The following is a 24,707-nucleotide window of genomic DNA, read 5'->3' as shown; positions in this document are numbered from 1 at the left end:
TTAGTGGAGAAAATAGAGGGTAGAAAAAGAATTGACTCAACGGTCCCGTTGGGCGAGTCTTTCACTTCTGCTCCTCCAGGTTTCATCTTCCATACCGGATCCGGCGACGGACGTCAGATCGATTCGCTCGTTTTTTAAGTTCTTCTTCATCCTCCTCTGCCTCTCTAATTCTCTCCCCCTCTTTATGTTTTGAAATTTCAGCAGTTTCGAAGCTCTGAGGGAGGAACAGTTTTGAAAGTTCGTGAAATTTCAACACAGGGAGGGGATAGCCGCGGAGATACACGGAAGTTGTGGCAATTGCTTTTGGTTAGTGAATTTTCATTTTTATCTGTTTCTGTATTTTTTTTAATCTCGAGTTGAAGGCCGATTGGATGTGTGAAAAGTACCTGTGATGTAGCTGTAAATCTCTACTTCTCTATCTTCCTTTTTTTTTTTTTTTTTTTTTTGTGATGTAGTGAAATTATGGTTGTTAATTCTGTCACAGGGGGCGCAGGAGGAAAAAGGGAGTTCGAGATTTCAATCAGGGTTTAAGGAAATTCGTGTCTGATTTGGAAGAACATTGTGTGATTCGAGAAAAGTCGAGTTTAGAAGCTGGCGCTATTGGACCACTGAGTGCATTTGGACCCATAAATAGCTACTGAAATCTACCCACGTAGCGGACTGCATCATTCTAATCAGGCAGGGCTCCCTCTTCTTTCCATTTGTTGAAGGAGGAGGAGGAAGAAGAAAAAATCGAAGATGTTTAAGTTCTTGAAGGGAGTGGTGGGTGGATCTGGGACTGGGCTCAAAGATCTACCCTACAACATCGGCGATCCGTACCCATCAGCCTGGGGCTCATGGACTCACTTTCGGGGTACCTCCAAGGTATGTTTTAACCGTCAAGTAGTCGCTTGGGTAATGAACATGATCTAACTGTGGCATTGCGGATTGCTGAATTGTGGTTTGTATAATTCTAAGTGATTTGTACTGAATTTTAGAATTGACGAGCCTTGATCCTGTAGTTGGGAAATTGCCCATCCTTTACTTAGTTGGCTTCTTACTGTTTTGGTCGGTGGTGTGTGGCAGCCAATTTATGGGGTGAATTTGAATTGCTTTAAATTTGACAACTCTGAGTTTGTTGTGTTTTGGTTTTTACTGCCCAACTTTTCCCACCTTTGTTCCTTATGAAGTAAGGTAATGAACTCTCAAAATTTTTGTACGTTGAGATGAAACAATGCTAGCATTACCTAATGTTACAAAACTCTTCTTCTTCTTCTTCCCTTTTTTCTTCCTGTTTGGTAACTGAAACACGTTAGTTAATTACAAAGTGCCCTATAATTATTTCCTATACTATAATTACTTCCTATATAAGAAATTTTTAAATAAGACGGTCTTGGTAAAATAATGACCTACTGTTGGTGGTGGATAGCTTCTATCAGATCCGAACATTAAAGCCTTTTAGAGAAGGGAGTGGATAGTGGGTATGAACTTATTTGAATAGAATTTGTTCTATAGGTTATACAATTGTGTCTTTTAAGTTCTAAAAGTTATAAGAAGAAAGTAATGAGTTCTTATGGAGGTTCTCATATTTTTGTGACAACGCGGAGATTTTCAAGTAGTAGCTTTAGGATTGTTGAGGTCAGACAAATTTGAAACCATGTGAACGATTGCTTGTTGGGCATTGTCTAAGCTCTAGATGTGTTCTTCCATTCGGGCAACAAAGCCCGTCAGCTATCTCTATGCTCGAAGCCACCAGCAGTTGTGGCTCTGTCTTCTAGGACTTCGACCCTAGTCATTAATTCGGGGATAGGCATTGCCTCAAGGCGACCTGCCATCTCATCAATCCTGTCGGCTTTAGTGGCAATCTCATTCATGCGAGAATCCAAAAGCCCCATTCGATCAAGAACTTCACTCATGCAGAGTAATTGATCTTCGATTCCAGCTAATCGGTTAGCTTGAGATTTGCCCAATTGTTTTGCAGCGGACATGGTTGTGTACTACTTTTCAATGACCCGACTCGGCTTTGATACCACTTGTCACAATCGCACTCTTGCAGTAGCGGGACAACGATTGTGCAACACTTGTTCTAACCCAGTGAACAAGTCAGCCATGAGAAATTCGGACTTCGCGAACAACGTTGGCATATACTCGAACCTTGAGTCACGTTTGAGATAAATGTTTCGGAAAACGTGAGCGAGGAAATATGTTGAAAACAATTTGAAAGAAAGCAATATTATAAGCTAAAAGCGTTTAGGCAACAACAACGACTTTGATAGCATATAACCCGGGTAGGAGGAAGAGACAACTAGTCATATCCCCCTATAGTACATTTTGTGGCATTTTAGCTCTGACAGGGGTAGACATGATTTTGGTGAATGGTCATACACCCCCATATTGACACAACATGAAATAGTAAAGACCTACCTAAGATGAAAGTATGTAAAAGGGATTTAGAACAGGCATATGGCCATGGACGACACGTCCTAGACAAGCATGACCGGGACATCTGACATGTGGTCATAGACAACATGCCTTGGACAAGCATGACCGTGATACATGGAACCCTCCAACCATGCTTGCTATCAAGTTAGATGTGAGCCAATAGCTGCTTGGGAACTACAAACCTGCTTTTCTTAGGATTGGGAGCAGGGAGTTTTTGCTGAGTTTCAATGAGAAATCTTGAGGAAGTTTCATGATAAAAAGGTAGAAAAGAACAATCTTTGGGGTAAGGTGCTTATTTTTAATTTTATGGTGGTCAAAGAGGGTTAACTTTTTAGATTTTGGGCTTACATTTGCTTCCATGCATATTGAATGGGGAACTTTTTAGTCTTTTTTTTAGTTAGAGGATTTCTTATCCTTTTGCTTGCAATTATTCGTTTTATATCAATTTTTTGTCCAAAAAGAGATTTGCTGTATTCTCATATTCTCCTCTCTAATAGGCATTCATTCTATAAATATTAGAGATCGTTTGGTACCTGGTTTATATGACATCTATAGAGATTATGTTTGTATCTACTTTTGCCTTTTTTTCCCCCTTTTGTTCAATTGAAAGCTCTTGCTTGTGGTGTATGTTGGACGTTTTCCTTGTCAAGCAGTTAGCTGCTAAATCTGGTTGTTGCATATAGGATTTCAGTCCCTGAAGTCTAGATTACAGAAATGTTTGGGCTTCTATGTTCGTCTTTTATATTTTATGTATATTTTATGTCACCTCTATAATCTTCTGAAATTACTATAAACTTCTAAAATTTTTGTATTAGGTGAAATTGATGTTAGAATTGTTTCACTTTCAGGATGATGGATCTCCAGTCTCTATATTTTCGCTTTCAGGGAGTAATGCACAGGATGGACATTTGGCTGCAGGTCGCAACGGTGTGAAACGGCTGCGAACTGTAAGCTGCCAACGACTATTGTTATGGATCTTATGCATACAAATGAGATAATTTTTGGGGTTTTTTTTTTAAATTTTTTTATTTTTATGAAAAGCTAAGCTTGTATTGAAATCAAATAAAAGAATACAAGGGGAATTAAAAAACCCACCCCCAAGAGGAACTCAATTAACACAAATGAGATTATTTTGTGTGTATTCATAATTTTGACTACTGTCGTGCCATTTCAACTCTAGTTTGTGTGGATTTTGATGTATTTTTAATTGATAATGTATTCTATACCAAAAATGACATGCGATTTTAGTCTTTTGGGACAAAAGTTTTTTTTTTTTTTTTGAAAACATATAATTTACTCTTCCTAATTTTACTTAATTTTCCTCCATTTATTCTGAGGATTGATAACTTTTCTTGGTTAATCCATTAAATCTACTATGCATTTTTTCTAGACTATCTGTCGGCATATTGATATTCCATTGACATTAATAATCTTATCTACAATTTTATTCAGGTTAGGCATCCAAATATTTTATCCTTTCTTCACAGTACTGAGGCTGAAACTACTGACGGTTCTGCTTCCAAGGTTACGATTTATATGGTTACAGAGCCTGTTATGCCATTGTCTGAAAAGATCAAGGAATTGGGTTTAGAAGGTACCCAAAGGTATAAGCCAAATCCAACCAGAAGCTTTTTTCCAATTTTGGTTTTTGCATTTTTTGTTATTGCTGGTTACATGTTTTTTAGTACTGTCGTGTCATTCATTTTTCAGAAATACATTGTTTTATGTAACATGATAATGAAAGAGCCAAAGAGTTTTGTCTCGTGCTTCTAAAATGATCTGCCATTAATTTTATGCACTGGTAACGGATGCATTATATAGTTGTAGACTTATAAGAAGTTTAAAATGTGGAAAAGATGGGCATTTTTCATATCATGAATTACATCATTTGCGGAAATGTTTTTTCTATTTGTCATCATCAAAATGAGATTGCCTAATTCTTGCTCAAGGAGCCCTCTGAGATCTCTATTGGAGGATGGGAAGTCTTGGGGCATGTTTGAAAGTGATTTTAGAAGTGGTGATCTTAGTGAAAACGATTTGTTTATAAGTAGTTTATTAAAGGTGTTTTTATATAATCATTTAAACGATCAGTTTTACACTTTTGAAGACAACTTTCATTGCATGAAAAATGATTTTTAATGATTAAATCAATGATTGATTGATGACATGTTTGACAGTCATTTTTGAACATGACAAAAGTGATCTTAACCATTTCAAAATCACTCCCAAGCATGCCTGTCATTTCACTCTCTCCTCACCTCCTCCCTCCCCCGCTCGTTTGTCTCCCTCCAAATCTGGAACTTTTGGGATTTGAAAAAAGTTCTAGATTTGAAACTTTCGAATCTCAAAGGAGGGAGGCAAATTTTTTGTATAAAATTTCTAGATGTAACAGAAGTTTCATATCTGTAACTTTTAGATTTATAAGGAGAAAGGCCAATGAGAGGAATGTGAGGAGTAAAGAGAGGCGATAGTGGCGTGGTGGTTGACAGATGTTGGCAACACAGCTCTTGGAGTACTTCGGCAATATTGTGGTAGTAATAGTTGGCATAGTGTGATGGTTGGTATCAGTGGCAGACAGTGAACACCAGACGAAAAAAAGGAGAGGGAGAAAAGAGAAGGAAGGAGAAAGGGAGGGAGGGAGGGGAAGAGAGAGAAAATGCTTCTTTTAAAAAAAAAAAAAAAAAAGAAGCTAATTCAGCTTCAAAATTATAAAAAGTGTCTAGTTAGCTCAATATTAATAACAAATGCTGAGTCAGCCCTACATAAATAACAGTTGAGAGGATGTTAATAATTGAGACTAGAATGAAGATTATCCCAAACTTCAGAGGTAAGAATGTTGAGTTTGAAAACAAGGAAAGGGCCTATGTGAACTTCTTTGATAATCTTCTATACCTTGCTCTATCTTGATGTAAATTGAATTCTCTCTTTTGTTATTATAGCTTCTTTTTTGTTTTTGTTTTTGTTTTTTTTCTCGAATGGAAGTTTATTGTATCTCATTTGGATTGGTGTCTTTCTTTCACCCTCTCCCCACTTTCATATATAAATGAAGTTCTTTCTTATACAAAAAAAAAAAAAAAAAAAAAAAATGGTGAGCTTGAAACCTTAGGAACTCAAATGTGTCCAGCGTTAGGAACCAAAAGTATATTTTTTCTTTAATTAATGTGTTGCTCAAAGTCTGTTTGAATGGTTTTAGAAACATGTCATCATCATGTATGTTCTATGTGCGTGGCCATACTTCTTATGAGATGAGAAATACTTTCTCGGTTTTTTTCTATGGTAGTTGATGCAAAATAGTTTAAATATATTTATGGTGGGTTTGAGCTGTTTGTTAGTTTTGTTCTTCCATGGGCTTTCATCACAGAAGTTTTATGTTATCACTTTGAGAAAGGTTTGATTAGTATCTTGATTGAACATTGGTATTTATCAAGTTCCATGTTGAAGATTATTCATATGTTGGCTTTGCTGCGTTTCTTCTAAGGTATGGTAGGGATGGAATTCTTCACTTGTTCTTTGGTTAACCTGATTGTCAGTTCTAAGTTTTGGGCTGCATTGTTTTTTTTTTTTTTTTTTTATAGTCTTTAGTTGGGTTTTTTTGGATATCTTGTATTTTCTAGATTCGGATTGAGTTTTTTCTGGTGTCACTGTAATTTTTTATTCAATTGATGAAAATTTGTTTCTTCTAAGAAAATTTAAATAAAAAGCATTCGTGAGAAATTCATTCTTCATTGGAGCACTTCCATTATTGGCAGGGATGAGTATTATGCTTGGGGTCTACACCAGGTTGCCAAAGCTGTGAGCTTCTTAAACAACGACTGTAAACTCGTAAGTACTTTGATATCTTGTGCTGTGATCCTAATTATTTTAATACTCTAATCATGTGGATAGACTATCTCTTCCTTCTAACCTTCGAATTGGCTCTGCCCCAGCGAGCCTCCCCTGTTCCCTTTCAAGTTTCAACTATTTAACTAGCTATATTTCCAACAGGTTCATGGTAATGTTTGCATGGCCAGTGTTGTTGTAACTCCAACCTTGGATTGGAAGCTCCACGCTTTTGACGTGCTATCTGAGTTTGATGGGAACAATGAAGCTTCAAGTGGGCAAATGCTGGTAAATAATAACCTCTCTTGAAGTCTTGAGTTTTGTGCTTGGAATTTTCCTTATCTTTTTCTATTGTGTTCCTGATGTTAGATTTATGAGCTGGATTTAAGTAGCAAAAGTTGAAAATTAATACTGAAAGCCTCCTTAATTGTGGATGTTTAAAACACCTCCTAAATTGTGGGTTACCTTAAAGGACTGGGCATTGAGTTTTATTAGATGATATTTTATATTATAAATGGTGGACGGTCAAATTGAAAGCTACTTAGAGGTCTCATCCTCAAAGAAGTAAAGCCTGTTTAATTGACACTGTCCTAGTCAATCTGTAACGGATTCTTCCTCTGTCGAAGTAAATGTGGCGTGAATATTTCAAGCAAGATGTGTTACATTGCACAGTTGATATCCGGTTGCAAATTTTTGTTCTGCTTTTGGTTTCTAGTTACTTAGGTTGTAACGTGGTTTACTTTAGATTTTCTTTTTAATTGGTTACCAAAAACTGTTATTTGTAGAGGATGTACATCAATTATAATGGTAAAGTTCAGAGGATAAGATATTCCCCGTACTGGTGATGTAAAAATAGATTACAGAAAAAATTCAACCTAGAACACTTGGGAAGCAAAAGAAAGGCCAAATTTCAAAAGGCTCTCTTTCTAGACCAACAAGAGTGGGGATTTTAACTCTATGCTTAGCAGTCCTAACTATTTTAACCTTGAAAATCTTTTATTGTGCCAATTGCTGCAGATAAAAATAGTTATCCTTTGCTTTCTTTTGGGTGCCTTTTTTGCATTGCAATTTTGGATTTTCTGTGTTGGTAACTTGAGTATTTTCTTCAGCAATATGCCTGGCTCATTGGATCGCAATATAAACCGATGGAATTGGTGAAGTCTGACTTGGCTGTTATTAGAAAGTCTCCTGCATGGGCCATTGATTCTTGGGGCTTGGGTAAGTCTGAATTGTTCCTACTGATGGGTTGCTTATTTTTATTAGTTTTATTCATTGGAATATATTATTCTGTTGTGCATTAGTAACCTAGTAGCTTACTCTGTTTGGTGTCCCCTTTTGCTCAAGTTATTAACAAAAAAATGTACATTTTAAAGGGAACAGTCTTTGATGATTTAAAATTTACCATTTAAGTACAAACTAGCAAACTTTGGTTAGGAGTATGGACAAAATCCCAACAGGTGCCCCACCCTCAACCCAAGGGCACATGGGTTCGATTCTCATTATTGACAGCTTGAGTATGAACAAAATTCCCAGTAGTGCATCAGAAGGTCAACAAGTTTATTCTGAATATGTTTTTTTTTTCTCCTGAGAATATTGAAATTTTGTACTGGCATTATACCTACAAGACTGGTTGCTAAGCGAGTCACGTTCTTGTTTCAATATTTTTCAATCTGAAGGCTTCCAAGGATGCATATTCTATTATACTAGTGTCACAAAGCACTTGCTTCTTAATCACTTGGCATATTCCTTGTGAAAAATAGCAGTTTTGAGTTTCAATCCTTTGGCATCAGAAAAAATCTATATGAACTAGTGCAAAGGTAAAATGGAAACATTATGGCTAATGTAGGGGCATTTAGTCTACAAAATTAGTTCTGACAAATGTAGAAGTTGTTTCGTCACTATTATCATACGCACACCTTCTAACATTAAGATTGTTCATACAGTTTCACTTACAATAGTATTTCCTTATTTTGGTTGATAGGTTGTCTCATCTATGAAATATTTTCTGGTTTGAAGTTAGTCAAAACAGAGGAGCTGCGAAATACTGCTTCCATCCCCAAGGTTTCTGTTCTTATTTGAAATTTTTTCATGGGTTGTTGATTTTTCTCTTTTTCTTTTTCTCAGTAATATTTTTCTTCCTACAATCAACTGTATGGTATACTAGCTTTAAATATTTTTTTCTTATGTTTAGGAGGAAACACTACGGAAGCAGTCCTTATTTTAATGAACATAAATTTGTGATGAAAAAAATTGTCTGGTGCCTCTAGTTGGAATAATTTTACCTCGTGGCTTTCCATTTATCAAAATCGAGTAATTGGCATTAGATAGAAACCGAAAATCCATCTTCTCTAGATCAGGTTTAATGACCAAGCCACGCTTGTTGGCAGTTTGCCAATAATCAATAATTTCATTTGCAATCAAAGAAGCATCAAGAATTTGTCTACCTGCAACAAATGCCATTTGGTTCTCAGCAATGGTGGATGAAAGTACTTGTTTTAAATGGTCGGAAAGAACTCGAGCAAGTCATGAACTGTCTTGGCATCCACCTTTGTAAGTATAAGATAAATATAGGTCTCCTTTGAAGTCACATTAATGATACCTTGAGCATAGAAATCAAGAAATATCACCATAATGCCCTCTTTGATTGTGTTAGAGTTTTTAAAAAATTAGCAGTACCATCTGGTCTTGTTGATCCCAAAGATCTTACGGCAAGTAAATCCTCATCCTCGTAAAAACAGTCTCAAAAAAGGCTATTTGTTTTCCACTGATTGGGCACCAATCTAGATTTGTAGGGAGAAACCTTGGACTGGTGTTCTTTGTGTATAAATGGTTATAAAAATCCAAAAACTCCATTCAATTTAGCTTACTCCTTTAGAAGTTAGTTCTGAAATAGAGGTCTTTTGGTTGTAGGCTGCCAAAAGTCGGTGGAAGAATTTTTTGTTGTCATCGCCCTCTTTAAACCACTGTAATTTTCTCCTTTGATGCCAACGTGTTAATTCCATTTCTGTATGGTCTTCAATTTTCTCATGAATGCTTAAACGAGCGGGTTTTTGGTCCAAAGCCAGCTGCCCATTGTCCTTAATATCAAGTCTTTCCATTGAGTTGAAAGACTAGAAATTTGCTCTGAAGAAGTATTTTGAGACTTATTCCAATTTATAAGCTCCATCTTCAAGCCTTTTAGTTTCATCATAAAACAGTGACCAGGCTGACCGCTAAGAGGACTTTGTGACCACCAAGAATCCCATTTTAAATGACTTGTGAAGCAGTCAAGAAATCTATCCAGTGATGAAGAGCCAGATTTTCTTGAAAACTTGATCATGTGAAACGACAGTTTTGAAGGGATGTCCATGAGCTGATAGGTTGCATCCACTGATTAATCACATACATTTTGTGGCCGGATGCCCAAGGGACCTTTCCCAAGTTCATCGATTGAAATTAAAATTGCCTCCAAGAATTCACCGGTCCCCTTCTAAGCCAGTCAATCATGTAGTTCTTGCTCAAAGGCATCTTGCGAAGCTCTTCACGAGGGTCCAATGTTATGAAAGACTACCAAAAAGAAAAACCATCAGCCAAAAAAATATGTACAGAGACAGAATTGGCCTTGAATAATTTCTTCCGTACAAATATTTGATTAACTCCATAAGATTAGAATTCCACCAGAAGCACCTCTGAATCTAGAGAAGCCCACCCAATTGATCAAGTTTCTGATTATTTGACTTCCTTTTGTTTCTTGAATAAGGACAAAACAAGGATTTTGCTTCTGAATTGTGGTAGTTATCAAAGCTATTTTTCTCCAGATGCCCGAACCCCAAATGTTCCATGAGATTCTTCATTGATGGACAAATGAACCCTTCAATAAAGCCAATTTGGCTATTTTATCATAGTTAATGGGCTGCAGATTTTTTAAACTCTCATTTTGGTTTTATCTTTTTCCTTTTAGCTGTCGTTTTCTTCTTAATAGTTGGAGGAGGAATCACAATAATACACCAGCCATTCTCTATGAGGATTGGTGCTCGGTGTTGAAGTGAGAAGGGAAAGTGGTGGAATTGGTCTGGATCTGTTAGAACAAAGGAGGGACGTGGGGGTGATGTCTTGGCTAACTGCTGTCAGTTAGGTGAAACAAGGGAAAGACATAAATTCGTGGTATCTCAATCCAATTAGCCACCTACTATTCTAGAATGTTTAGATTACTTCCTCGGATTTTTTTTTTATAAGAACTTGTATCTCATTTGATTGCTTTTGAATTGAGGGATTTGTGGTATAAATTCATGTTACTTCTTAACTTGCATCTAATTTGATTGCTTTCGAACCTTGAGTGATTTGTTTTCATTCGTGGATTTGTTTTCTGCCAGTCGTTACTTCCAGATTATCAACGGCTATTGAGCTCTATGCCTTCTCGCAGATTGAATACATCCAAGCTTATAGAAAATAGTGGTGAGCTTTCTTATTACCATGAAATTATATATTTGGATTACCAGAATGCACCATACGTTGTTATGGTCTTAATTAAAATCCCTTTGGAAATAGCTACTTGGGGATATTAAAGGCCTATAGAAAAAAGCTTTAAATTATTCACTAATTTTCTTTAGGGAGCTTTTGATATGCATCAATAAAGGATGGGGGAAATCAGAAAATCCATGATTGCATTGGATATTGGCATCCTAAATCCATCGTAGTTATCATTAAAGAAAATCAATAACTTAATATAGTTAGCAATTTTAAATTAGAAAAAAATAATTTAGATTATGAGCAATTTATTAAACAAAATATTTTAAAACTCAATTTAATTTTAAAAAAAATATATAACTAGACTTTAATAGCCAATAAATAAAAATAAAATTTTCATTTTATATTTCTCACTTTCACATTTCATACAATTATTATCTTCTTCGCAAACATCTCATTCTCAAACTTCTTATTTTCATTTCCATATGTTTAACACTCGTGCTTTCTGAATACTTTTGTCTGCAGTTTTTTTAAGTACCTATTTTTTAATTTTTTTTTTATGATAGTAGATTGTTGCTTAGTATATAAACTTAAATTATGATTTGTTTGAAGAGGGAAAAACTATTGAAAGAAGTACAAATAATTCCCTAAAATTTTCTAAAAATGATATGTAATGATTTTTTGGATGAGCGACAGAGATAACATTCAAAGAAGGGTCCAAAGTCCGGGCTTACAACCTTATGGACTAAGGGATCAATGATCTTATTTTCTGAATGAAGACTTAGCAAGGTTGATTTAACCAAAAATTGTCCAGAGTTATCTAAACCTCATGAGATAATATCACTGTTCAGTGCCACCTTCGTACCTTCCAGCATTGTAATGAGCCTTCAGCCATTCATTTCCTATTCCAACTGGTTCGTTCACAAATTTAGATTCCAAGCACTGTTCATACTATTCCACATCTCCTGATCCAAGCCTTTATTTTTCTTCTTATTTTAAGTACAACAATTGGGAGTTAGGGGATTTGAACCTTCGACCTCAGAGATTGTAGTACTATGCTCTTTTTGCAATAGAAGTTCTGGATATTAAAAAGAGATGGTGAGGGGCTGGGGGTCAAACCATCCATCTTTCTGAAAAGAAATTTTGTCACCTATACCTAGGTTAGAGTAAGATTTCCTCTCAAAGTCTTTCAAGGTGTACAGACCTTCCCAATGCCACTAGATGGGAGGTTGTTCTGAGTTTTACTTTAACCAATCTCCTTAAGGCTGTTTCCTCTTCGAGAAATCTCTACAGCCATTCTATAACCGAAGTTCAGATTTGTGGAGGTTAATATTAAGGCCCAAAGTTTCTTCAGACGGCAGCCTGATGGTATTGAAGAGATCAGAATGGTCTCCTTTCTTCTCAAAGTCTTTGCTAGGGTTGTACAGACCTTTCCAATGCCCCACTAGAAGGGAGGTTGTTTTGAGCTTCCAAACCATATTTACTTTTGACAACCATTCTCCATAAGGCTGTTTCCTCTTTGGGAAATCCCTAGAGCCATTTTATACCCAAATGTTCATATCTGTGGAGGTTAATGTTAAGGCCCAAAGCTTCTTCCAACAACAGTTTGATGGTATTGAAGGGATCAGAATTGTCTCCTTTCTCATGGATGGGAAAGAAGATGGTGTCATTGACAACAATTTGCAAGTGGTGAACGTTGAAAGGTTCCATTGTCTACACTAAAGCCACTGATAGGAGGTGTGTAAACGATGCATGAGACAGCAGCATACCTGCACAGTCAACCACCAAGACATGTAATGGTTTTTCATTTTTCAATAGGAAATGAAATGATATAATAAAAAGTTATTGAAATCAAGCCCTTCAAAAAATTTGTTTCCATGTCCTCGTTCTCTTTGTAGTGATTGGAAACCTAATGCTCCGGAGATGAGTGGAAAGGAAGCTTTATTTCCCTCTAAAAGGGGGTGCTGATTCCTTCCTTTTGTTAAAGAGAAACACAGATTTCTAGTTGATGATTAGAAAGAACATAGTACTAACAGACTGCCAAAGTAAATAATAAAAAGGGCTTCGAACTAATAGTTATTCAGGTAATTAAAATAACAAAAAATGTAATCAAGATCAACCCGCTCCCACACTTTTCCTTGTACTTTTCAGTTTCCTTTTTGTATTAAGACTTTTTATTCTACATCATGTGCGTTTTATTGCACCCTTGTCTCATCGTCTGAAAGGTATTTGCCTTTCAGTTTCATTCTGTATTTACATTTTTTATTATTCTACCTTCAGTTGTTTGTTTCATTTTAATTATCTGCTTTTGCGTTTGATGATTAATTTTGCTTTGTATGGATGATAGAATATTTTCAAAATAAGTTGGTCGACACTATACACTTCATGGAAATTCTTAGTCTAAAGGATAGTGTTGAAAAGGATACTTTCTTCCGCAAGCTCCCCGTTCTAGCTGAACAACTTCCTCGTCAAATAGTACTGAAAAAGGTGACTTCCAATTACAATATTTGTTTTCTTGTTGTGCATCGTAAATGTCTCATTCTTTTGTTATTCTACAGTTGCTTCCTTTATTAGCATCTGCCCTTGAATTTGGTTCAGCTGCTGCCCCTGCCTTGACTGCATTGTTAAAAATGGGTTCTTGGCTTTCAACTGAAGAATTCAATGCAAAGGTTATATCAATATCTCGATGTTTTAGTTGATATAATCCTGTTCGAACAATGTTAAAATATTAGTTAGTTTTTTTTATATATATTTTTTTTTCAAGTTTTTGTTTGCTTGATCTATTACTTTTATCTGTCATGGATTTGGTTCTGGCCTATTACTAATTGTTGACTTTTATATGGCCACTATGATGTTTAGCTTCTACCTACGATTGTGAAACTATTTGCCTCTAATGATCGAGCTATCAGAACTGGACTCTTGCAACATATTGATCAATTTGGAGAATCGTTGTCGTCCCAAACGGTTGATGAACAGGTATGAAGTCAGTGAAAATTATTGCATCTATATGTAATCGAGGCTGTTCATCTTTCAAAGAAAAGTTTGTTTTTTATTTAAAAAATAATTAAAAAAAAAAATCAGTAGAAGAAGAATGAAACTAGTTTATGTTGGCGAGGAGAAAATGATGTCGGATAAGTCAAATTAGTATCCGATGATTATTTCCACCACCAATTGAAAATATATTTACACTTCGGCTGGATTTCAAGAACAAAGCTAAGATTTATTATAGGGGTGCAATCCTCTCTCTCTTTCTTTTTTTTTTCGGGTAATTGGTTAGGCATGAGCAGAAGAGTTTTTGACAATAAGGTGAATAGTTTTCCAAGTCATTTTTGATGGGGTTGTTTTTGAAATTACCAATTGACTAATTGTTAGATGTTACTAGAATTTTGTAAGAACTCTTTAATTTTTTTAAATCAATTAGAGATCTTTTGTAAGTCCTTTGACTTGGAGGAAATTTAATCCGCTTATTTTATATCTTTGATCATTTTCACACATTACTATATATCCGTATGCATACAGTATAAATTAACGCATGATTATGTGCACCTTCTCTCACATAATGAATGCTGCAATAAGGGATGATTGGATGCTTATATGACGCAGGGGGGTTGGATACTGTAGTTTATATTTCTGAATTTGACCAGTTGTGAAAAACAATGGCATGGTATCTTTCATCTGCACATGTTATAATCTCACCTTGTTTTACGTAGGTCTATCCTCATATTGCCACCGGGTTCTCTGACACATCTGCTTTTCTTCGTGAATTAACTCTTAAATCCATGCTTGTTCTGGCTCCCAAGGTATGCATATATCATTTATTATTATTCTTAATGTTTTCCAATGATATTTTGAGATGATTATAACTTTTTATTTTTGGTAAGTAACTCAAGACTTTAGAAATAAGCAATCAAACCAAAGAAACAACCCAACATGGACAATGTGTACCTATGCCAGGGACAAGGTTTCTCTTTTCTTTTTGATAAGGATCCACACTTTCATTGAGGAAAAAGAGGCGCCAAAAAAAATCCTTGAACTCCTAGGCCTCATGAGAGGTATTTGATCCAATAGTAAGCGCCAAACTTTCCCCCTAGAATTCTCAAACCTATGAAAGTTCTATTGTTTCGATCATGCCAAATACTCCGTAAAACTGCACAAAACCAGCAGAATGTTGTACAACATATGCAAAGTTCTTTTGACATGTTCTATCATTACTTTCTTTGTTAAAAGACCATGTGCAAGTCATACTAAGCTCTGTACCTCTTTGGAGCCCTGGTGTCTAGGTTGAAAAGGAAACTCGAGCTTGAGTGGTGTAAAGCATATAATTTATAAGTAAACAAGTGTCATAGTTGATTCAAAGTTGGTTGCACCTTCCGCCAATAACGTTGGTTTGAGTTCACATCTCTTGGGTTTTCTAAAGATAAGGAATTCCATCCCTTTTCCCATGAAAGGAATTTTGTCCCTTTTCAAATGCTATTGTCAATTCAACTAATGTAGATGCAATTAAAGGTGCTAAAGATGAGGAAATTTTGGATTTTAGTGATTATTCAGATGTTAGTGTCTGTAGCATCGATTCAGAATTGGAAGGAATTAAGATGGCCTCACTAACAATAAATGAAAGAATACAAAAAGGCATTAAAAAAAACCAGTACAACAAGTTGACCGTCAACCCAAAAAAAATATACAAAAAAGGGGTTATATTTAGAAGGACCAAACCAAGAGAGTAAGAACAAAAAGAATTAGCCACTGAGGCTCACAGGAAGGCAATTAACATAACGAAGGACCACAGATCTCTCAAGTCCCTGAAAGTTACCTGTTTTTCCAACCACAACCTCCAAATAACAACAAAGAAAGAAAAATGCCACATAATACGTCTCGGAAAATGGAGAAGGCATTGAGATGGCTCCAAAGAATGCGGTCCAATCCATTGCATTAGCTTCACAGAGAGCACGCCACTATCCCAAAAAGAAGGGATAATGTCTAATGATATGATCCATGGTATTAACTCTATCAAGCAAAACCTGCCAACCAAAGAAAGGCACCTTCATGGGAACTTTAACCTGGCATAAGGAGGCGAATAAAGGAGAATGAGGGAAAGTAGAGTTGCACAGAAGAGGAAAGAAAGATCTACACGAAAAAACCCTTCGAAGGGTCAAGTGCATATCCCTGTCCTGTGGATGCAAGCAAACTGAGTTCAGCAAGGTAAGTATAGAAGCAATGGCCACTGGCTCCCTGTTCGACAAAGACCGTGTAAGCCCAAATTGGTGAAGAAAGCCCCTGGGAAGAAAAGACAAAAGTCATTCAACACTCTTTCAAGGACAACAAATTGTAAGGTGGGGGAAGGGGAAGCAAAAGGAGAATTACCCACCTAACAATCCTTCTAGAAGAAAGTATTGGATCCATCTCGGATCGAACATTTCACAAAGCCTGAGAAGAACAAATACCCCGAAGAAAAAGCTTTCCAAGGGATCTTAGATATGCCTTTAAAATCCCAAGCTGAGACCCAATCAAAAGGGTATGAACTGTAAATTCTAGCAATCACCCTAAGCCACAGGATGGTTCCAACAAATCTTTCATTTGGATGATTTTCACTTCATCAAGATTAGTTCTAGAACTTAGGCGAGCCATACAATGGTTTCCTTTATGACAACGTTGGTATTAGTGGTCTAACAATTGCTCATTGTTGGTGGACTAGAATCTACCCTTCGTCAGTCAATCATAGCTTTTTTTAGTTGCCAACTTCAAATTGGTCGTCTTCCCACTCTTGTGCATTTACCTGAAGTTGATCCCACAAGGGTGAGGCCTCCTCTCTTATTTTTAATGCAACCAACTTATCCATGCACTTGTCCAGAATATTCATTTAGCCGTTCTTTTCTATTTTTTTCCTTTTTTTTTTCACATTCTTGGTCCTATCATGAAACACCTCCAAGTCAACTTTCGATTAAAGAAAGAACATACTCAAGGGGAGATGAGTTATCTCCGCATGGAAAGTAGGGAGATCAATCTTCATTTTGTAATCGTTGACTGCACCTCCTTGTTTTTTATGGTGCAAAGAAGTTATTGTGGCTTGCTATAAATAGAGTTTTTCTTTTATTTCTTTGGGTCAAAAAGAATGTGAATCTTTGGGGACACTTTCTCTGCTTTTGATGGTTTCTTGGATTTAATTCTTTTTCATGCTTCCTATTGGTGTAAATATCAACACCCTTTTGGCAATTATAGTTTATCATCTTTGATTTTTAGTTGGAGACCCTTCATGTAATCCACCTTTAGGTTTTTTTGGTGTTTATCCCCCTTATTTCATTCATTAATCAAGTTTATTTCTCTTCTCAAAAGAATACAGAAAACCGAGAGTTGTGACAGGTGAACTTTAACTGGCCTTCTGCTGAAAGTAAAATTTTCATAGATCGTTATTCTTCGTATCTTCTTGTGTATTCATCATTGTGTCCTTTTTTTTCTTTGGCCGAAGGGTATTTCTTGAGTTGAGTACTTAGATGTGAACACTTGCTGTCTTTCTGTCATCTTGAATCATCAGACGACATTAATATTTTAGCTCTTCTTGTTTTCTTTTTTTTTTTCTTTTTTTTTTTTCTGTTCATTCTCGTTTCGATAAAGCATTGTCTTAATTCGTGTTATTCACGATCGAGTTTTGAGATGATCTGAATTGGTATGGCAGCTTTCTCAACGCACTATTTCTGGGTCATTATTGAAGCATCTTTCGAAGTTACAGGTACTGCTTTTGCCATTTGTTTCTTCAATCGGGTTTTTCTTCTTCTGCCTCTTTATTTTTTTAGCGTATGTGCATACATCTATTTTGCTTGATGATAGGTCCCAAAGAACCCTTTACATTAAAATGGAAAATATAGATACAGGCCAAAAAACAACTAATTAATCAAATATCCTATACAACTTCCCTATCTTCATCCCTTTCCCTCCACATGTTTCTTTTATTTCCAGTATAATTAAATCTACTAAATAGGCTCAGCTTTCTCCCAGCTTACATCAACCAAATTGGAGGTTTCACTCTCCTGCCACTCAAGTATTGTATATCCCTTTGTTTATTGTTTTATTACTTACTGGGATCATTACTGAGTCCTACAGGTCGACGAAGAACCAGCAATCCGAACAAATACGACCATATTACTTGGGAACATTGCAGGTTACTTAAATGAAGGGGTGAGTATCTCTGTTAAAGTGCTTGTTGCCTCTTGGTGGGATCATAGTTATAGTTGATTCTATTGTAATTATCCAATTGCGTTGATGCACAATAATTGGTCAAATTTTTTGTAATTGGCCCATTGCGGGAGGGGTTCTCTTCTTCCTGCCCCTAAGGGGGCGTTTGTTTCGTATAATGGGCAACTATCTCCCAGGGTTCGGAGAGGAGCTCTTAAAGGTTTTGGGATGGAAAAAGAGGGGGAAATAGGGAGAGTTTTATAAACCCATGTTTTGGGGAGGGTTTTAAAATTTTGCTCGGGAAAAGTCTTTTCCCAGAATAAAAAAGGTGGGGTTTTTATGTGAACCTAAACTCGTGCAAAAATAAAACCCATCCTTTGTTTCCTTTGTTTTTTTATTTTGTTTTATTTTATTTTTGTTCTTGTTTATTTTATATTTTTTCTTCTTCCAATTATTTATTTCTTTTTCGAACTTCCATTTTTTAATTCTTCTTTTATTGTCTTTGTTGTTTTTTAAATATGATTTTTTAATTTTTTCGATTATTTAGGTTTATTATTGTTTTTTTTTTAATAACTCTTTTAGTTTATTTTCTTTTCTCAATTATTTGTGTTCTGTGTGTGGTTTTTGGATTTGTTTTTCACTATTTTTTTTATTGATAAAAAAAAAATAGTCTATCAATCATTTTCAAACGGTTTATAAAGGGGTCGGAATGAGTGAAATAAATTAATTATATTTATTTTTTGAAATATGACATTTATAATTAATTTTTCAATTCAATTATTGTACTAATTATTTACAATTTTATTAAAATCTTTTATTTGAGAATAATTATTAGTATTGACTGCTAAATAAACTCAAAAACTAAAATTTAAGGCATATTATTTATTTACACGTATTAATGAAAATAAAAGTTAAATCAAAGAAAAATAATGTAATAATGTAATAATGTATTAAAATGTTGAAAATACATTTGGATAACATTCCGAATGTAACACCAAATACAGTTATTTGATCCCCAAATATTCTATTTCTAGACATCCTTTGTACAGGCATCATAAATAAAATCTTCAACTAAACGTCCCTAAGTTATTTATCCCTTACTTTTGTCTAATGGATATATGTCTCTTATTAAATAAAAAGGTGGGAGTATCTCTGTACAGTTGCCTGCTGATTCACTCGCAACCATCAGTCAACAATCTTGTTGAAGTGCTCAACTTTTAGTTATATTTTTTTTTTCTTACAATGATGTTTGGTGATGTACTAGTGTTTCTTGGTATTTAAAATGTACGAAATAAAATCTGATTGAGTTCAAATCTGAATGCAGACAAGGAAGAGAGTTTTAATTAATGCTTTCACTGTCCGTGCACTGCGTGACACATTTTCCCCAGCCCGTGGTGCAGGTAAAGAGCTGTTGTCTCTTTTACTTCTATGTTTTCTATATTATGTCCACCCTAGTGTCTCAGTTGAAGAACCAATGCAGTTGCCCATCTTATCTTTCAACTTTACCATGACAGGCATCATGGCACTATGTGCAACGAGTGGATATTATGACAGTACAGAAATTGCCACTAGGATTCTTCCTAATGTTGTTGTGCTTACCATAGATCCCGACAGGTTTGTTATGATGTTCCACATTTTCAATACTGTGCATTATGAACAATGCACATCTTCTTGAGATATCTTGTGCTTTTACATGCCTTGTGTTGGTTATGTCAACGCTTAGCATTGCGATATTTACTAACAAATAACAACGATCTTTTTCATAGAGTTTTTGTTTTCGGGATCTTTCAACCCCTCTACAAGACAGCAAAAAATGACTAAGGCTTGCTTTGTCTTGAAAGGGAGGATGCAACAAAACCTCCAAAATCATAATGAGAATTTTTTTCTTTAGTAAATCTCCAAAGCAAATGTGGAGTCATTTTTGTTCTAAATGTTTGTCAAGAATGAGCCTCAAACTTCAAATAAGAGAGGTATTGAACTTGATGGAAGTCACATTTTCAACTTCTTGAACAGCACAGTGAATGCCCAAAACTGTGGTACATTTAACATTACATTGACCACTATAACTTAATTAACCACTTTTTATTAATCAGCCAAGGGGAATAGGATAATATCATCATTGTTCGTAGTTTAAGGGAGGGGGATCTTGTCTCTACTTATTGTAAAGCCTGAACTTAGACCTCTAGACAAGCTGAGCAGTCAGTCATGATGATGATGAGAGACCGCGTGATGCAAAGATCTTTACTTGACTTCTCATGAATTTAATCAAAAAGTTGGAAATTTGGATTCTTATAATAAAGGCCTACTTTCTCTACAAAATAGCACTAGTACTTCCAAGTTTCTCCCTAAACATTAACTTCAACTTGAAATCTTGCTGGAAATAGAATTTCAGAACATATGGAATTTCAGTACACTGGACTGTAAACCGTCAAGGATAAAATCAAGCAATTACTTCAACTTTATTAGGCTTTTTGTTTATACTTCTTTGTTACTCCAACAGGCTGTGGAAATGTTTTCCCCCTTCTGACTTGTTATACATTATATAGCATGGCATGGTAGATAGCTTATGTAGTGGAGAAAAGTGAGATGACAGATGGATATCCTAATAATGTGTATTATTGTACAATACATTCGCAGTTCTTACTTGTCCCACGAAGTTGCGGTATTAGTTAATTTTATCTGTGTCCTGACTTTGAATGTGGAATAAATATTTTCATTTGGTTATCAACTTTAAGTATACTATCTAGTAGTTACTCGGATGTCTGAAATATTATCATTATACGTCAGTTATCTCATATCTGTATGTATGCATTAATGCCTTTTGTTCCATCACTTCTCTGGTTGATAGTGATGTTCGATCGAAGTCCTTTCAAGCAGTTGATCAGTTCTTACAGTTATTAAAGCAAAACAATGAGAAGGTACATTAAATGCACGTTTAGTTCATGATCGCAAATGCTTTGATAATCCTGTTACTTGAGATTTTAAATTCCTGGGAATAGATATTTTGATGCCAATAGCTTCCATATATTTGCTCAATCATGTTTGGAGAACCAGTTGAGTTACTGCTATGAGATACAGCAGGTGTCTTTTTGTTTTGTTAACCCACAATTTTCTCTCTCTCGTGCACCCACAAATTCCTGTACTTTTTCTGTCTTGATATTGAAGAAGAATACCATAGCTTGCCTCATCCTGGAAAAGGAAAAATTAGGGTTCCGTTTTAATCAAAAGCTGGTCAGCCTTCTAATTAGAGAATGTGTGATTTTGACATGTCTCTTATGGCTTACTCCAGGAAATTTCAGGAGATACAACTGCTGCAGGTCTGAATATCCCGTCTCTACCAGGAAATGCTAGTTTGCTTGGGTGAGTTAGCTTATATATTTTGTCCGCGCCATCTCAATCAACCCCCCCCCCCCCCCCCCCCCCCCCCCCCCATCAAAATCTTTTGAATTTACTGGATTACAGTTTTGTTTACAATATAAGATGAGTATAATTATTTGTCTTTTTTTCGGATATCTGATGTGGTGGGTGGAGCAAAAGGCTAAGTCATTTTGATATGGGTATCTTTATGTTATTTTTGGATTTCCTGTCCAAAGTTTCTTGTATCGATGTATCACAAATGAAAAAAATTTGGTTCTAAATAGAATATTTTTGTACTGTTATTGTCTATCTATTGTATTTAACAAGCTAATGAAGTAAAATGGGGCATAGATATACTGTTAAATGTGTCTCATATTTATATGCAGATGGGCTATGAGCTCTTTAACTCTAAAAGGAAAACCCTCTGAACATGCTTCTAGCGCTCCTGTAAGCTCTAATGCACCTTTAGCTGCTACAAGTTCAGATTCCATCTCAGGTACATTATATTTCGAGAATTTTTTTTGAAATTATGCAGACTTCTTTAATACTCCTCTGCCATGCTAATATCTGTTTTTGGTGATTGGTGACGGATATTTGATAGAGTGGTGGTCTTTTTGTCTCTCTTCTTTTTTGATAATACAAAATGGGAGCTTTCGCTTGTCATAAAATAGGCTGACATATTGGTGTACTCTATTGAATTTTTTTCTCTTGATTTCATTTGAATCTCGGTCATAGCCAGAATGTGCTTGACAAGTTTTTTACCGTTCATTGTAGGACTAGGGAAAGAAAATTACCTACTTTTGAGAGTGGAATTATGACTTTGTTATTCTCGAGAGTCCAGTTATTTCATGATCATGAAGCACAAAAATTCTAATTATTTAATGTGTTTCTAACTCTACTTTTAGGACAATGGATCATTACTTTCAACTACTTTTAGATTTCCCTGTGATATTGCATCTTTTTCGATTATTTGTTTGTATGCAACTGAATTCATTAATGTCTTATATATTTTTATTTGTTACTAAATACAAATGGGATACAAACACATTTCGACTACATCCGAATTCAAAAATATTTAGCATTTTACTCATGTTTATATTAGTAGCAAATAAAATGTATATTAGAAATACTTCAACCGGTTTAGGCATATATAATCAACTAGAAGGTTGGAAGTTCGAATTCCCACCCCATATATGTTGAACTCAATATACATAATTTATTCCTGTCTTTGTCGATGCTCTTTTTCTTTAAGAAAAGAGGAAAAATTGTAATGTGTATATATTGTAATCATCTTACACCTTGAGAAGTGGTAGAAAATACAGTTCAGTAATGACTGCATATGCTAATAGCATTGATATGTATTTCATAGTGTATTTATGAATTTAACAGGATATTGCATTTCATAGCCAACATGAGCATCTTAGTGGTTTAGTGGTTAAGGTATCTGCGAGATCCCTCATCGGTTAGGGAGGAGAACGAAACATTTTTTATAAGAGTGTAGAAACTTCTCTCTAACAGACGCGTTTTAAAAACCTTGAAGGGAAGCCCGAAAGGGAAAACCCAAAGAGGACAATATCTGCTGGCAGTGGGCTTGAGCTATTACAAATGGTATCAGAGCTAGATACCGGGCGATGTGCCAGCGAGGAGGTTGAGTTTGGAAGGGGGGTGACACAAGGCGATGTGCCAGCAAGGACGCTGGGCCCCGAAGGGGGTGGATTGTGAGATCCCACATCGGTTGGGGAGGAGAACGAAACATTCTTTATTACGGTATGGAAACATCTCCCTAGCAGATGCGTTTTAAAAACCTTGAGGGGAAGCCCAAAGAGGACAATATCTGCTAGTGGTAAACTTGGGGCTATTATAGTATCTACTTTTTTGACATTAGATGTTCAAACATTTGCCCTCACATTTGTCTACTTAAAAAGTCGACTTCATTGATATCAAATAGTTAAATGACTTTGGAGCCTAGTAAGTTACGATATCAGTTTTTTCTCCTTTCATTATCTTTTAGTTGAAGCAGTTATCAATGATCTTATTACCCTTTCAAAATTTAGCATATTCATTTTACCATCAACTTTATTATTTTCATGTTTCTTCCAGTTGAAAATGCTCCAACTATGGCACCTGTAAGGGTAAGCTCGAGCTTTGATTTAACTGAAAGCCACGCGACTGAATCGCCAACATCTACCGACGGTTGGGGAGAAGTTGAAAATGGAATTCATGATGAAGATGAAACTGAAAAGGACGGATGGGATGAGTTAGAACCTCTGGAGGAGCCAAAGCCGTCTCCAGCTCTTGCAAACATTCAAGCTGCTCAAAAACGACCTGTATCTCAACCTGCACAAACAAAACCACCAAGTAATGCCAATTCATTTAGCTTTCTAGGTACTGCTCGATGGCATATAATAACTCGTTTCGGTTCTTTCAGGTTCAAGAAGTACAGCCAGGCCAGCTAAAGATGACGATGATCTATGGGGTTCCATAGCCGCCCCTGCTCCAAGAACTGTCTCGAAACCATTGAACTTAAAAGCAAGTGGAACTGTTGATGATGATGACCCTTGGGCTGCCATTGCTGCTCCTGCACCAATGACTCGAGCCAAGCCATTGTCAGCTGGTAGGGGGAGAGGAAGCAAACCAGCAGCTCCAAAGTTAGGGGCACAACGGATAAATCGGACATCGTCGACTGGTATGTGATTGCATATAGTATAAACCAAAAGAATGATTTGAAGATTGAAGTTGCCTGCAGTTTTTACTTTCCATTGTTTAATAGTCATTGCCTCCTTGAGTTGTATCTTAACCTCGATTTCATACATAGTTTGATCTATAATAGAATTCTTTATACTGCATCTTTCTTTCCCTTTTTTTTCATTTTTCTTTTGTTCTTGTGCAATGAATATGATCTTGAATTGGTCTGATCCCATAGGGAGACATGTTCATGATGTAAGGAACTTTATTCTTTTTAGTGGACTGTCGGAAACCTTCTATTTGATATGTACTTTCTATTTTGAACTTATTTAGATCAAATAAACATTGAAAATCAGATTCAAATTGCATCAGATTGACACGGCTACAATCTTTTGATTTGTGATGTAAATTCAGTCATTTATTTATCATATTATTGATAAATTTCACATTTAAACATCGATGAAATAAAACAACATTGGATAGTCGAGCTTCGACGAGCTTCACTTCAACCTTTTTTTCCGTTAAAATACAGCTCTAGTATGAGTTTATATATATTTTACCTTTTATTATCAACCATTTGAACGAAGTCATTCTTATCAAAAGCCCCCAACTAAATACATACTTTTTGCTTTACTTGTGTGAAAATTTTTTTGTAGCGGATTGAATAAGTATATTATTTTGGAAACTTGATCAAATAGAGGGTTAGTAACATAAGTTCCTTTTCACTAGCTTAAGAGGGTCTTCGATTATGATTGAATCATAAACGGATTATTCATTAGATTTAAAAAAAAAAAAAAATCTGGACTCATTTG

At 35.6% G+C, this 24,707-nt stretch overlaps 1 protein-coding gene across 2 annotated transcripts; it reads left to right on the top strand.

Annotated features, from left to right (window-relative positions):
• Positions 1 to 24,199, top strand: LOC111805801 (uncharacterized). Of its 2 annotated transcripts, XM_087128501.1 has the most exons (23): positions 13 to 79; positions 202 to 306; positions 485 to 864; positions 3,270 to 3,368; positions 3,874 to 4,025; positions 6,171 to 6,243; positions 6,406 to 6,528; positions 7,350 to 7,458; positions 8,222 to 8,301; positions 10,593 to 10,674; positions 13,034 to 13,173; positions 13,245 to 13,355; positions 13,546 to 13,662; positions 14,397 to 14,486; positions 17,357 to 17,410; positions 17,782 to 17,856; positions 19,178 to 19,253; positions 19,368 to 19,467; positions 20,702 to 20,771; positions 21,143 to 21,213; positions 21,597 to 21,706; positions 23,311 to 23,568; positions 23,639 to 24,199. In XM_087128501.1, the coding sequence occupies exons 3-23, from the start codon at positions 739 to 741 to the stop codon at positions 23,902 to 23,904; spliced, it is 2,382 nt and encodes a 793-aa protein (XP_086984627.1). In that variant the 5' UTR covers positions 13 to 79; positions 202 to 306; positions 485 to 738; the 3' UTR covers positions 23,905 to 24,199. The 2 variants fall into 2 exon arrangements, with proteins under 2 accessions (XP_086984626.1, XP_086984627.1); XM_087128500.1 differs by having other exon boundaries at positions 1 to 306.
• The last annotated feature ends 508 nt before the right edge of the window (positions 24,200 to 24,707 follow it).

The sequence above is a fragment of the Cucurbita pepo genome, chromosome 11 (genome assembly GCF_057944985.1).
Source record: "Cucurbita pepo subsp. pepo isolate OVF chromosome 11, ASM5794498v1, whole genome shotgun sequence".
Classification (NCBI taxonomy): Eukaryota; Viridiplantae; Streptophyta; class Magnoliopsida; order Cucurbitales; family Cucurbitaceae; genus Cucurbita; species Cucurbita pepo.
This window is presented reverse-complemented; position numbering and strand designations above follow the sequence as displayed.

Coding starts and splice junctions, on each gene's coding strand:
- LOC111805801 (XM_087128500.1), top strand. CDS start 739: ATGTTTAAGTTCTTGAAGGGAGTGGTGGGTGGATCTGGGACTGGGCTC. Junction 3,369..3,873: donor GTGTGAAACGGCTGCGAACT/GTAAGCTGCCAA, acceptor AATTTTATTCAG/GTTAGGCATCCAAATATTTT. Junction 20,772..21,142: donor TAAAGCAAAACAATGAGAAG/GTACATTAAATG, acceptor GGCTTACTCCAG/GAAATTTCAGGAGATACAAC.